The sequence below is a fragment of the Antechinus flavipes genome, chromosome 3 (genome assembly GCF_016432865.1).
Source record: "Antechinus flavipes isolate AdamAnt ecotype Samford, QLD, Australia chromosome 3, AdamAnt_v2, whole genome shotgun sequence".
Taxonomy (NCBI): domain Eukaryota; kingdom Metazoa; phylum Chordata; class Mammalia; order Dasyuromorphia; family Dasyuridae; genus Antechinus; species Antechinus flavipes.
In genome coordinates, this window is record NC_067400.1 from 242,881,571 (window position 1) to 242,896,848 (window position 15,278).

Below are 15,278 nucleotides of genomic sequence, written 5' to 3' on the forward strand. Positions count from 1 at the left end.
TATATTTATACTGCTCTTCAAAGTTAGTTTCCTATTATCTTTATTGCTGTTATCTATCTTGTCCAATCTTAGCAAAGAAAGTAGAGGCAAATAAAAGTTGAACAAGTCTATCATTGTTCTCCTATTTGGTTATAATTCAATTTACTTTAAATCCTAGGTATTTTTAATACTTCTTTTATTCTAATTAAACTTTATAATCCAGACAAACTTAGTTTTTTCCTGTTCCTCACATTTTATACTCATGTCTCCATGCTTTGGATTTGGCCATTTATCCCACATCTGGAACACACTTCCTCCTTGCTTCTGTGTCATAGAGTTCTTCTCTTTCTTCAAGAGACAAATCAAACAATATCTTCATAAAGCTTTTCCCCAAACTGCTTCATATTTAACTACTTTTTAAATATTTGTATTTATTCACTTTATATTAATGCTATCAAGATATATGTAAATATATAGATAGATAGAGATAGGTCTTTTTTTCTTTCCTATTTGAACGTAAATTTCTGAGAATAGTTATTGTGTCTTTCTTTGCACCTATATCACCAGGGCCTAAATCAATACCTTGAACATAGCAAGTACTTAATAAACACAGGATTGGTTGACTTGTGTGGACATGCATGCTATAACCAAGTCACATTACATAAGAGGGCATAAATGAAGTGAGATCTGGCCTACCATCAAAGACATTGTTCCCATTCATAATAGTATGAAGTTTATTTCAGTTAATACTGAAAATAAAGCTGTTAGTTTTTTTTTAAAAGCTCTTTTGAGAAGTGTGATTCACTTATAAGGAAAAACAGTTCATATAATCACAGTTGAATAAATCATTTGTTAATGGTTTCAGAGGAAAACAATGAAATTAATCATAAAGTTCCTATTAACCTTTTATGAGTTCAGTTGAATATCATCCTAAACTTTTACCTCAATCATCATAACTTGTTGCAGCATGACATTTGGTCACAGGAAAAAACGTAATTTTGCTTACAAGGTAAAAGTACCCTCACAGAGGTGGGTTGATTATGTATGGGTATTGAGAGATAACCAATAAAGAATACATGTGCCCCATAGTATCCCTGGTGTGTCAGAAGTTCTAGAGAAAGATCCCCAAAACATTGGATGCTACTCACACCAGAGATTTTATGAGGAAATGGATATCATAGAAGATCTCAGTTGTACGGAATGAGAAACTTTGCTTGGAGTATATTTGTTCCATCAAAGACAATATTTGCAATAATGCAATCACACAACCTCTGAAGTTATAAAATATATTTGATGGTTTGGAGTAATATAAGAGAATGAGTTGTGTGCTACTTATAAAAAACATAACTGCATTGTTCCTGAGAGATCAGCTTAATTTTTTGAAATTAGTAATTGTTCTTTTGTGTTCTTAATTTTTTAGATACTTTTATTAATTAATGCTTCTAATGAAATATAAAGTTGAGTATGATACCAATTAAGTTATGGTCTATTGAACAGAAAATGAAAATAAAATATGCCTCAAAAAATATTTATGAATAATATCTTTAAGTAGTAGACAAATGTCTCCTGATAAGATATTTGGATAACAACTTTAAAATGTGACCATGAGGATATTCTTCATATTTTTATTGCTTTATGTTCAGATTTTTGATGTAGTTCACTTTAATTTGGTGACCATTTTTATTTGGTATTATAACTTCTAGGAAAGTAATTGAATTTTCCATGAGTTTTCTTTATCCTTCTTGGTAAGGGCTAGTCAAACAGCAAGTACAAATTCCAGTGTTTTAGGGAGGTTGTTCAGCTTTATTCCTAAACCAATTTGACAGCAAAAACTTTATGATTGTCTAAGTATGGCCTTTATGCTTTCTTCATTTCTAATATGACTACTTTAAACTATTCATAATGAGACTAGAACTTGATCTGTTTGTTTCTTGCACAAGAACAGAACCAATCCCTGATTAAATTTCTAAAGTTTCTATGCAGTTTTTCATAAATTTGTAGTAGAAAAATAGAGGTTCTAAGCAAAATATGACTGAGACCCAAGAAACTGAAATGCTCTGCATTTTATGCAAGTATAGAATGACTTTGCAGCTATTTTTTTTATTTTAAAAAGGAGTCTTATATCTGGTTTGTGAAACATATGGTCTAACAGTTTATAATTATTCAGTTAAATTGCCTAATGATAAATTTTTATTGGATTAAATGATCTATATAATAGAATAGAGCTAATCTGAGATTAAGTTCTAAAGTAAAAAGTTATACTTTCTCACATATATAGAGATATAGCTAGATAAATTGATCTTAATCTATTTGGGTGAAAATTAATATGGTAGAAGAAAATATTCAAACTATTAATTTGAAACAAATCAGAAATGATTCTCAGAATTTTTTTTTTTTTTTTTTTTTTTTTTTTTTTTTTTTTGCGGAGGCAATTGGGAGCACACAGTTAGAAAGCATTAAGTGTTTGAGACCAGATATTATTCTCAGAATTTTTTTAATGAATCTGATTCATTTGATATTAAAAATTTGTAATTAAAGTTTTGCAAGGGTGAATGTTTAAAACTATCTTTGCATACATTTTGAAAATAAAAGGCTATTATTTAAAAAAGAAATCTGTAAGTAATGTATACTAACAATACCCTTGTTAAGAAAGAAAAGCAGTAATAAATGTATTCTTCAACAACAAGATATAGGCTGAAATACACATATACATTTATATGTATATGAATATATTGGATATAAATTCATTGTCCAAAGAGTTATGTTATATCATTAAAAGTATCTCAAACTTGACTCAATATTTTCTCATTAATGTTATTTCCTAAAGTGATTAGAAATATTCTTCATGTTAGTGAATCAAGATTTGGACAACTTCATCAATACCTCTGAATTCCTCACTCATTAAACAACAGTTTAATACAGTTAATTTTTTAGCTTGCCTCCTTGTTACTTTTTTAAATATATTTCTGTTAATATAATTTTAAAAAGCAGCTATCTAGTACTTATAATTCTGTCATTGGTTGAGTAATTACTTTTATTTTTAGGATTGTTAACCTTTATTGATATATTTTATAGGTAGCTAATTTATTTTGTTCAACTTTTGTAATGCAGTAGTGTTCATTGAAGAATTTTACTGAATGATTATATACACATTTTATTGCATATTTTAATTGTTTTTACCACATAATTATTTAGATTCTAAGATTAACTTTCTAATAAGCAAATTTTGAGATACAATAATTGTGTCTCAAAGTATATTTTGAAAGAACTAAAACAATGCCAGATGAGAATTTATGATTTATGATGTTAACCTAAAGAAAAAATATCCTGATATAAATTTTTCCATGTAACCACCTACTTACTGACTACTTGCTATATAGTTCTTTCCTTAGCATTTATCAAAATAGCAGTTTCATTTAGATTTTACAAGTGGAATCATTTCAAGATTTTTAGATTATCACAGCATTATTTGTATTTTTCTAACCCCTTTGATATCAGCTTGAAATTAACATGATTTATGTCCTTCAAGCCAATCACCAACAAGCATTTATTAAATAACTTCTATATTACAAGCAGATAACAGAGAAACTATTTTTGAAAAACAATTTGATTTGCTTCCCTTTCCTCTCCCTTCAATTTTCAGAGTCAAAAGCATATTTAACCCATTTAATATTAAGCTGTCTTGTTGTTTTTCAATGTATGTCTCTGATTTCATTTCTAGTAAGAATACCAGAACCTCAGATACTTTGAACAAACAACAGACCCTGAGAATGCATATTGATATTCCCCGTGCACAGCTTCTAATTGAAGAAAGAGACACAATGGAAACCATTGGTAAAGTATCAGTATATTTGATATTCATCTTTAGAAAACAAATAGTCTACTCATACAATACCTACTTCAGGATAGGGGAGAATATTTAAATCAAATGCTACCTCAGAAAATAATCAGTAGTGTTGCAGTATAACTCCCCCCAAAAAAGAATAAAAATTATTTTAATTCACCTCTTTACCAGAAGCCTTATAATTCATTCAGCGTAATTGCTATTGAGATGATTGATAGAATTACTAGTTAGAAAGGGACTATAAACTTCCTAATATTCTAGAACCCAAAATCCTCTTAGTCGGCAAGTTCATGAGATTCTCTTTCTTGAACTTAACTTTATGATGAATAGGAAGACTTGCCACTGGAGCTCCTCTGAAATAACTTTGATATAGTTTTAGATGGATTTGTGGTGTTTCTGCTACTTTTCCCTTGATGTCCCAATGAAATGTAAAGATGACAAAATTACTTTATATTCTTATCCTTGACTTTATCATGTGGCATTTTCAGGAACCTGAGACTATCCTGGTTTTTCACTTCAGAAGATCTGGGACTAGACCAGTAATAAAAGTGTTCATCACCATAACTCACTTAACAAACTTGGTTGATTGTCATGTTGATAATTTGAAAAAATAAAGTCTAGGCCATGATTCAATCATTTAGTAAATGATTCTTTGGTGGCCTCAGAGGATTATCACACTTCCCAACATATCTTACCTTACTAAGTACTTTTTATAAGTACCTAGTACAAGTTTTGCTCATAACAGGAAAAGCCTCTATTTTTGTTTTGTTTTGAGTCTAGTGTTTGAAATGAAATTTTCTCTAAATCTTTTTTTATTGCCATGGATCAAAAATAAAAATGTAGCTATTTAAACTTTCAATATGACATGTAGCAGTTGATAAATGTTTCTACCATAAAAATTCAAATGACAGAGATGTCCTATTCATACATTTTTGGGGGGTATCATTTTTTTTCACTGTCCATTTATTGCTCTTGGTTTCATCCTCTAAAGTCAAATAAATTAAATCTGCATTTTCCTTCACACTCCCTAAGTTATCATGTCTACCTTGAGTTTTCTCTTATCCATGATAAAGATTTTCAGTTCCTTCAACCAAATTTGATATGACATAGGCCACGTTGGTCACATTCCATTGGATACATTTTACTTTACCACTTGATGTAAAGGGCAAAGTACAGAGAACTTGGTGCTTTTTTTATTTCTTGAAGCTATGAGTCTCTTAATATATCACAATATCATATTAATTGATGGTATCTGAATAATCAAAGATGATTTTGTCAAATATATACATTTATGGCTATATTATATGGGCATCTAGAACTGGAGACCAAAAAAATAATGTTTACTTAACCAAAAAAAGGAAAAAAGCCCAAAGGGAAAAGAATAACTTGAAAATTCATTTACTCCTATTGCTTACAATCAGCCCTAAAGTAATAGGTTCTGTTTATTTTCAAAAGAATTTTAGAAAAGTTGACATTATGTTATTGATGGTTATGTTGTTATTGATAAGCTTTTTTATTACAGCGTTTTTAAATGTTTAAATGTTTTTATATTTACATTTTTATGGTTTTTAAATGTTTAAGTTTTAATATTTAAATGCTTTAAAAAAAAAGAAACAGGACTAATTTAACTTTTCATATTGGCACAAATGTTAACATTGGGTCAAAGAGGATAAAAGTATGAATATGCTAAGTGCAAACATTTTAAATGTTTTATAGATGACCGATCAACAGTCCTATTGACTGATGCTGACTTTGGTGAAACGTCCAAGCAGAAATCATTGACAGTGACTCATACAGTCCATTACCAGTCTGTGTCTCAAGCCACTGGGCCATTAGTGGATGTTTCTGATGCCCGACCAGGAACTAGTAAGTACTAAATAAAACACATTATCTGTGTGGGAAAAATATTATTATTACAAAAGACAAAATAAATGTTCTTTCATATAAAAATACTAGAGTATTTACATTTTATTTTCATGGAAAAATACATTTAGTAAGGTTTTTCTTAAACTATATGCATGGCATATATATGTATGTATATGTATACATGCATATATATTATATATAGAATATATATACATTTGTGTGTATCTATGCCTATAGACAGGAATATATTAATACAGGGAATTCTAAGGTGAGTGAATTTACATATTATACATGAACACAAATAAATATTTACATACATGTGTATGCATATGTGTGTATATACATACACATGTAATGTACATGGACATAAATGACTTTATTTGCACGTATGTGTGTGCATATATGTGTGTATCTATATACACACTCACACACATATAATCTCTCAAAGATAGAGTATATAGAATGCTCAAAGAGAATTAATACTTCTAGAGTGAGGGCAAGTACGTCCTTTTAAGGTCTGCTCATCAACCTTTGTTGTCTGCCACCTAGATCTCACCTGTGGCTTCAAGAAGCTGTGGTATGCTCAGGGACTACACCCTGCAAAACCTCTCTGAGCAAATGGGCTAGACCAGTCTGACAATAGGTAGACAATAGGTCTCAAACCTATTAATAAGTTGGGGGTATCTGCTCCAAGCATGTGAAGACTACCTCTATGAAAAAAAGAGATATAGAACAATGGGCAGGAGGTGGCAGAAATAGGCTCTATTGGTCAGAAAATGAAGATGCCAAGGTTATCAGCTACATCCAGAGCCATTCCCAGTTGTCTTGATTTTTATCTTGCCACTGGATTCCAATGACTCTGGAAGAGAAAGTGAGGCTGATAATTTTGCACAACTCTGCCTCACTTAAATCCAATTTTTGAGCAAGCAAAAGTCCTCACCCATGCCATTTTTACTATTTTATTAGTTTACTATTCAATAATTTCACAATTTCATTACTTTACTACTTAACAATTTTTATTTCATTATTATTTTACTATATCACTACTTTACTATTTTATCTATCTCTAAGTTCTGTGGCAACAGACTAATGGTGAAGCTATGGGTGCAGATTCACTGGAAGCTAGAATCACATACAGATAGCCCAGGCCATAGGGTTGTGTTCTCACTGGACTGAAGAAGAACTGAGGTTTAATAACTTCTCAGGTTTTTCCAGGTTGCCAGGTCTAATCAGCCTTCTTAAGGACTGCACTGTTCACCTGTTATCATAAAGCTAAAAAAAGAGCCCAAAAAAAGTCCATTTTACCTATCCCTTGTTTACTTGCCTCAGCAGATAGATCAAAAGACAAAAATACATACAAAACTTTTTTAAAAGATGATTTTATTCACTATTGGTATGAGGAACATATATGTAAGAAATCCAGAATACCTGAAAGATGAACAGATCTTGTTGTAAAAGAACTAGCGGATATCACTTCCAAATAACAGTCCCGAGTGAAAGAAGGCAGGTAAATAAAGGCCAGTTTACCAAAGTAAGAGCTGTATGTACATTTTTATGGTATGTCCACAGATATGTGGAGTGCCATGAAGCTGGTACAGCTGTGTCAATCAAATCTAATCTAAATCAAATCTAATCAAATCAACAAGTGTGTATGTCTATTAAAAGAAATGAATGAAATGCTCATGACAATTACAGTTGCTGCTTGCAGGAAAACACCATGCCATCATCATCAGTGTATGCGTTCTCACCATGACAGAACCTGTGAGGTCAAAGAAAAATGTATGAAGACCTAGAGATCTTCATCATTGATGTGCCAAAAGAGGACAAGCTTGCGATTGAGTGTCTTAAACTCTAGAGTAGGCACAGACCATTAGATTATTAGACATGACAGGGAATCCTTGGGAGGAGTGGAATTGGAAATAGCAAGAGCAATAGTAACAGTCACATACTACTGAACCTTCTTATCTCATGACCTTCTTATCACTAACATTGCCTTATATTTACCTAATTACCTATTTATGTAAATACAAAATTTCAAGAATTCACCCTTACAACAAATATTGACATTTAGCATTGTAAAGAGAAGAAACAAATCTGATGTAAGGGAGACAAAGATGGTGTATGGCATGAAGTGCCATAACAGCCCATAAACATCTTCTCCAAGTTAAACATTCACATCCAACAAAAGTTGTTGCCTAAAGGCATTACAGCAATCAGAAGATTCAAAGCCAATATATTAGAGCACTTTTTCTTTCAATGAATCATCTGTTGCTATCTCAGAGGGAAAGCTAAGCAATACACTGTTGGTAACAGTAGAATAAAAAAGGAGTAGGCAGTCTTCATATATTTGATGTATAGCATCATATTTATTCATCTGGAAAATGATCAGTTTCATGAAAATGATGGGAAAATATAAAAGCTACTAAATTTAAAAAACTAGAACTCTACAGGGTCTACCAGAAAGATAGTTCATTCATCTCTCTCTTTTTTTGCTGAGGCAATTGGGGTTAAGTGACTTGCACAGGGTCACAGGTTGGAAATGTTAATTGAGATCAAATTTGAACTCACATCCTCCTGACTTCAGGGCCGGCACTCTATTTCGTTATCTAGTTCCTTTTTTTTTTTAAAGCATCATTTAGTACTATCAAAAGTAAAGTACCAGCAAAGTTTAAAGAGATGGAAGATTCTTGGCTTAGTAAGAAGGCAGATAAAATTCAGTTTAATGCTGATTGCAACAATATAAGACATTTTTATAATATCTTGAAAGCTATTTATAGGTCAAAGACCTTTGGTGCATCTCAGCTATTCAATACTGATTAGTGATAATGACCTGAAAGTTAGACTGACCAATTTCATTGTGTTCTCAATAGACTATCATCAACTAATGTTGAAATCATTGATATTTTACCTCAGATTGAAGTCAATCCTTCAATAATCAAATTTCTAATATAAGAGGTTTTGAATACTAGTTGGCAGTTCTCATGAGGAAAAGAGCCTAATTCTGATTCTATTCCATTTGAGATTGACAAGGCAGGCAGTCAACTACTTATATAAAAACCAACTGAAATTTTTCAGGTTATATTACAAGAGAAAGTTATTGCCCAGAAATTGAAGTATGCCTCTATTTCCCATCTCTATTAAGAAGAAATAGATTGTCCTTGTGACAATCACAGGAATCTTTCTCTTAGTCACTTATAGCAGGATTTTGGTCAAATTCCTCCTTAATCAGCTGATTATTCATTTGGAAGATAGTATGCCCATATCAAAGAAGACACGATGCTCTGAGCAAAGAATTGCTGCAGCTCAAAAGAAATATGAAATTCACAAATTAAGAGACTTTTCCCTTCCAAATGGTCATAAAAAATATTTGTGCCTGACCTCTTCTAGAGTCTTCCAACTTGTATAGGTATTAGCAGCCACAGTCACACTGTACTTGACTTTGATACCATATAGTTCTTTTGTCCCTCTTTGATTATGAAATGCAAGCAAAAACATTTGTGAAAGTCTTAGTGCCATTTTAAATTTTTAAAGTTTTAATAGCTTAAAACTACACTAGCTCTAAAGCTTTTAATAGCTTAAAACTGCACTAACTTTTGGGACATTCTGTACATACCTACACATATATGTATATGTGTCTATATAACAGAGACCCTACATGTAATATGAACTTTTTAGAGGTACCCCACCCTATATTTCTTAAGAATTTGGACTTTTACCTTTATGTATAATAGCCATAGTTATATAACAGAAGATTGTAAAAATAAATAAATAAATAACAGCTAAATAATAAACAAGTATATTCATACCTATATAATTACATGTTAGGCATACTTTTCTAGTACTTTAACCTAGACATAAGTGTAACTATTTCTTTAGGTTGACTTGTAACATCATGCTATGCTAGTAACTGGCCTGATGGTTTTATTTCCCTTTCATTTACTGACTATTCTCTGTTCTCTTAGCCCTCTGTTAGTAAATACTATGGGTTGGCCATCAGGATCATTATAGCCTTTTGTGGAGGATATAAAAAAAATAATGAGTACCTCTATCATAATTCCTGAATTTTTAATCACCTAACCTTGGAGGTTAAATTAGGTAATCAAGATTTCTTAAAGCTCTTATTCTATATGATAATCTAAGTACATTGTGTAAACTAACTAAATCATATAACCCTCTAGCTTTCAAAATATGCATAATAAGGAAGAAAAAGCACTTGATAAGTAAACAATGGTGAACTCAGATCTGTAGCTTTCTATACTTTCCAGGAAAACAGTCACTTCCAAAAAAATTGAAGTTTCAGCAACTACAAAAAATAAAAATCAATGATATAGAAGACAGAACAGAATGCTAGTTCACATGATATGGCTTTAGTTTCATAATTTCTGATTCATAAAATCTTCTTTCATAGAAAAACAAGAATAATTGTAATATAGATCATGATCCCAACAGCAGAAGTGTTGTACACTTATTTACTACATAGATTGCCCCAGTATGTATGTGTGTGTCTAATGACTGTGTGAGTGTGTGTGTTTACGTGTATGAGTGTGTGCGTGTATACTGGGACAATTTACATACACATGCATTATAGCAGGAAGAAAAGTGTTTGAAGGACTAAATATTTTGTCCCTTCCTCAAAAACTCTAAAATATGAATTGAGGTTAAGAAATAGATAATAACACAATCAGTGAAGACCTCAATATTCTCTAAAATTTGAACAAATGTAACAAAGGACACAGTGGATAGAGCTCTAAGCCTAGAATCAGAAAGACTTATGTTCAAATTCAGGGTTAACCACTTATTGGCTGTGTGAACCTAAACAAGTCACTTAACCCCTCTCAATTTCCTTATCTATACAATGAGTTGGAAAAGGAAATAGTAAACCAGAGCAGTATTTTTGCCAAGAAAACACCAAATGAGGTCAGAAAAATTCTGATATTACTGAAACAATTGAATAACAATAACAAGTAGAACAGAAAACAAAACAGAAAATATAGAATTGAATAAATTAGTTGAGAAATTTGGTTCAAAGACTTAAAATTACTTATAATTGGAAACACTAAGAAATATATACATCTCTCAACACACTATGGAATTTTTACAAATATTCACAAAAATATTGCAAATAAATGTAAAAAGGCAAATATAGTAAACAAATTATTTACATATGATAACACAACAAAAAATTAAATCAATTCAAGAAGCATAAATCAAAAAAGGTCCAAATTGGAGACTTAAAAATGAAATACCAGATAAAAAAAATAAATCATAAAAATAATTATAATTATGTGACAGAAAATTACAAATTATGGAAGGAAGTCATACACAAACTTATGAGATGCTACTTTAGTGGATAAAAGGTGTAGATGGTAATGGATTATATCCCTAGAAAGATATATTAACAAAATAGAAAATAATGAATTAAAAATACATTTTAAAATTAGGAAACAAATAATTTTTAAAATCAAAACAAAAAATATTGAAAAATTAGGGGAATAAATTGAAAATCAAAAAGCCTATGGAAATAACAAAAAATAATATCTGTTTCTTTGAAAAGAAAAACAAAATTAATAATCCAATTTGATCAAAAAAAGAGTAGAAAATCAAATCAACAAAACAATAGATTAAAAAGGTGAAATCAAATAAAACAAGAAAAAGTAGAAAGAATTTCTATTATACAAAAGAACCTACTCTACATATGATAATAAAGATAACACAAAAAGAAACAGAAGAATGACTAAAAAAATGTGAAATCCCCCCAAAAGAAGACCAAAATAAAACTCAGTCTCAGAAAAGGCAACAATTAACTTTAAGGAACTATAGATGAATCTTTTTTTTAAAAAAATTCTAGGTGCTGATCAATTTTGAGATGAAGTCTATCAATGTTTTAATTAAAGGAAGTGTTACACAATTATTCACAAAATTTTAAAAATGAGGCAGTCTCAATAGAGTCCTTTTATGAGACAAATATAGTTCTAATATCTAAATCAGAAAAGTTTAAAGCAAAGAAGAACTAGAGACCAATATCATTAATGAATTGATTCAAAGAATTTTAAATGCTATCAGATTACAGAAATTTATCCAAGAAATCATTATGATGACATTGGAGATACACAAGTGATGCAAAGATATTTCAGCATTAGGAAATTCAACAAAATAATATAACAAACAAAAACATCCCAAACCATATGATTTTCTGAATATTTTTAGAAAATGAAAATACATTGAGGGAAAAAAATTATACTCTCATGAAAAAAAAAAAGCACACAAAATAAGTATGGTAATTTTTATTATTGTGACTAATGTTCATATTATTTAGCTATTTTTTCAGTGACATCTGACTGTGACCTCAATTGAGATGTCCTTAGCAAAGGTACTGGAGTGATTACCATTTTCTTCCCCAGTTCATTTTATAGATGAGGAAAATGAGATGAACTGTAGCAAATGATTTGTTCACAGCCAAATAGCTGGTACCTGACCAGATTTGCATTACTTGACTCCAAATCCAGTATTCCAATACTATTCTACCTACCTGCTCATGAATAATATCTGTCTAAAACCAAAAGTAAGTATCATATACAGGATGGACACACTAAAAGCCTTCTCAATCAATAGAAGATACAACTCTCCCACTATTATTTGATATAATAATAGCGATAATACCAAAAAAAAAAAGTTTAAAACATACATATAAGCAAATAACAAGTAAAAATTATTCCTATTTCTTGAAGACATAATAGTATACTGAGAAAATCCAAAGTATAGAATACTAATTTACACAATTAAAAACTTGAACTAAATAATATACCCACAAAAATTAAAAGACATTCTTTATAAAAATATAATACAGCAAATAATTCAGGGAATTAAATAATAAAAAGATCAATACCATTGTAAATTATAAGTTTTCTTGCATCACTATAATTTTTATCCCCATTTTTCTTCTGTCTCTCATGTGATTTTTTTAAGCTCCTTTTTGAGCTCTTCCTTGAGTTCTTTCTGGGATTAAAACCACTTCTTTTTCTTTGTGGTTTTGCTCTTTACAGATCCAACAACGAGGAGAAATGCAAAGGGTGGACCCACAACTCGGAACAGATATGCCAGTCAATGGACTCTCAATAGGCCCCACCCCACCATCTCAGCACACACTCTCACTACTGATTGGAGATTACCAACTCCGAGAGTCACAGGATCAGTGGACAAAGAAAGTGATAGTTACAGTGTCAGTCCTTCACAAGACACAGGTATGAATACCATTGCTCTGCTGCTCTTTGACTCTCAGTAACCATAGTACATTGCAACCAAACTGAAATAAAAATATTTGATCCACAAATTGTTCTTATTTTTCAACATGATCTTAAAGAGAACTTGAAAATTCCAAAGCAGTTTGGAGTAGTCTATTTATGACCACATTTTTTTAATCTTGTAGTCAAGACTGAATAACCACTACAAAATAGATCAAGAAAAGAAACATAGGTGCCATAGAGTTTTTCTAAAAGTACAAGAATAATCGCTCTTCCTCCTTCTCCCTTTTAAAGTTTTCTATGGAAATATAAAATAAAATTAAAACTGCCCATTGGAGCCAATAAGGAAAAATAACATTGTCTTCTCAGAAGACAAATAGAGGATTTAAATTATGGAATGGAGATACATTTGTTTTGTCTATTTTGCACTCACAAGAGTAATATTTGATCTCTGAGACTACTTGTCTACTCTCAGCATTTAATGCAAACCTTCTGAGTTGGATTAATTCAGAAAGTAACTAAATTTTAAAGTAGTTTTAATTATTAAATAAACCATTCCCCATAAACATTTATCCCAAAGAATTCATTTCTTTCAGGAAATAACAACAAAGACTAGTACTTACAGGGCACTAAATATTTTTGTTAAGTAGTATTTTTATTCCTTTAAATATTTTAAATAAATACAACTCAAAATAAGGGTAATTTGAATGTACAACTTGAACTTTACATATGAATATCTTCAGAAATAAAGTACAAACAGGGAGCAACTTTATCATGAAATTTTCTTTTATAAATGCTGATTCTTCTTAAGTAACTTTCTTAGAATTTTGTGGAAGTAGATTCAAAAATTGAATTAAAATACATAATTTCAATGGACAGTTAGTAATTCTTTTATTTAAAAATTAAGGCATTTTTCTTTATTGTTATCTAGCCAATAAAATGAGTCCAAAAATATGAAGATAAATCCAAGAGTATGATCATCAGCTTTCCTAGGAAAAAACTATTTGAAATACCCAAGCATATTATTCAAGTCAGAAATGCACTATTAATCACATTTACTTCCTCCTTCCTTAGCTAGAACTCTTGGGAAGAAAATCAGTAGCACTCTTCTTGTTCATGCTAGTTAAAAAGTATATCCTTGTTAATTCAGAAGTAGACTACAGACAGGAGACATCATTCTAAATTTAATATTTCAGGAATTTGTGATTTGATTCCTTTACTTATATACATTACAGCCAATCTTCATTTTCATGCATCATCTAAAGAATAGCTATATTTTTAAAAAATCATTATGGTGCAGCCACTCTAGCTCCAAATTTAGCTAGGCCACTCTTCTGGAATATAGGCATTCTCTGTCACTGATACTGCCAAAGTTTTATTTTGCTGTCACAACCTTCAAGAACTCATGATTACTACTCTGCTGTGATGAGGAATCAAACTTGTTTGTTTTTTTTAAATTAAAAGATAGTTGTTAAAAGAGTCAATAATCATTATATTAGGAAAACTTTTAGCCTGGAATCTTCTGACCATAGAAGAGTTAGATTATATTGAAATATTTATTATGTGAATGAAGTGACTCATTAATTCACTACAATTTATTAAGCCTGCCATGAAAAGCATAAAAATTATTTACATGTTTCCCTGTCATTCATATCTATCTGCATTTCTATGAAAGATTAATATGTTATCTGTAATATAAGATCGTCAAAAGTTTTGTTATCTTTTGCCTAGATCGAGCAAGAAGTAGCATGGTTTCCACAGAAAGTGCCTCTTCTACTTATGAAGAATTAGCAAGAGCCTATGAACATGCCAAGATGGAAGAACAATTAAGACATGCAAAGTTTACCATTACAGAATGCTTCATATCAGACACATCTTCAGAACAGTTAACGGCAGGGACTAATGAGTACACAGACAGTCTGACCTCCAGCACCCCTTCAGAATCAGGAATCTGCAGATTTACTGCATCTCCCCCTAAACCTCAGGATGGAGGACGAGTAATGAATATGGCAGTTCCAAAGGCACATCGGCCAGGTAAGAAAATGTACTTAGCCATTCTTGGGGGAAGCTTGATTTTTGACTTTTATTTCATGGTTATTTTGGATGTTTAGAGTAAGCTATTCCATAATAAACAAACAAACAAAACAAGTGAATAAAAAAATTAAATTTAGCTGATGAATCAAAACTAAAGTTTATTACATCTCATTTGTGAAAATTTTTGTCCATTGATCAAAATGAGAATTGAAGGGAAAGTACATTCCAGTTTATGTAGTATTTGGAATGACTATTTTATCAAGTCTTAAAGCTTAAAATACTTAACTACATATATATATGTATATGTATATATA

General features: G+C 30.7%; 1 protein-coding gene across 1 annotated transcript in view; it reads left to right on the plus strand.

Annotated features, from left to right (window-relative positions):
- Nucleotides 1-15,278, plus strand: part of DSCAM (DS cell adhesion molecule) — an 818,605-nt gene that overhangs the window by 783,329 nt on the left and 19,998 nt on the right. The window contains exons 29-32 of the mRNA XM_051990574.1: nucleotides 3,701-3,813; nucleotides 5,540-5,689; nucleotides 12,733-12,930; nucleotides 14,662-14,964. Of these exons, the coding sequence (XP_051846534.1) occupies nucleotides 3,701-3,813; nucleotides 5,540-5,689; nucleotides 12,733-12,930; nucleotides 14,662-14,964 (764 nt within the window). The remainder of the gene's footprint in view (nucleotides 1-3,700; nucleotides 3,814-5,539; nucleotides 5,690-12,732; nucleotides 12,931-14,661; nucleotides 14,965-15,278) is intronic.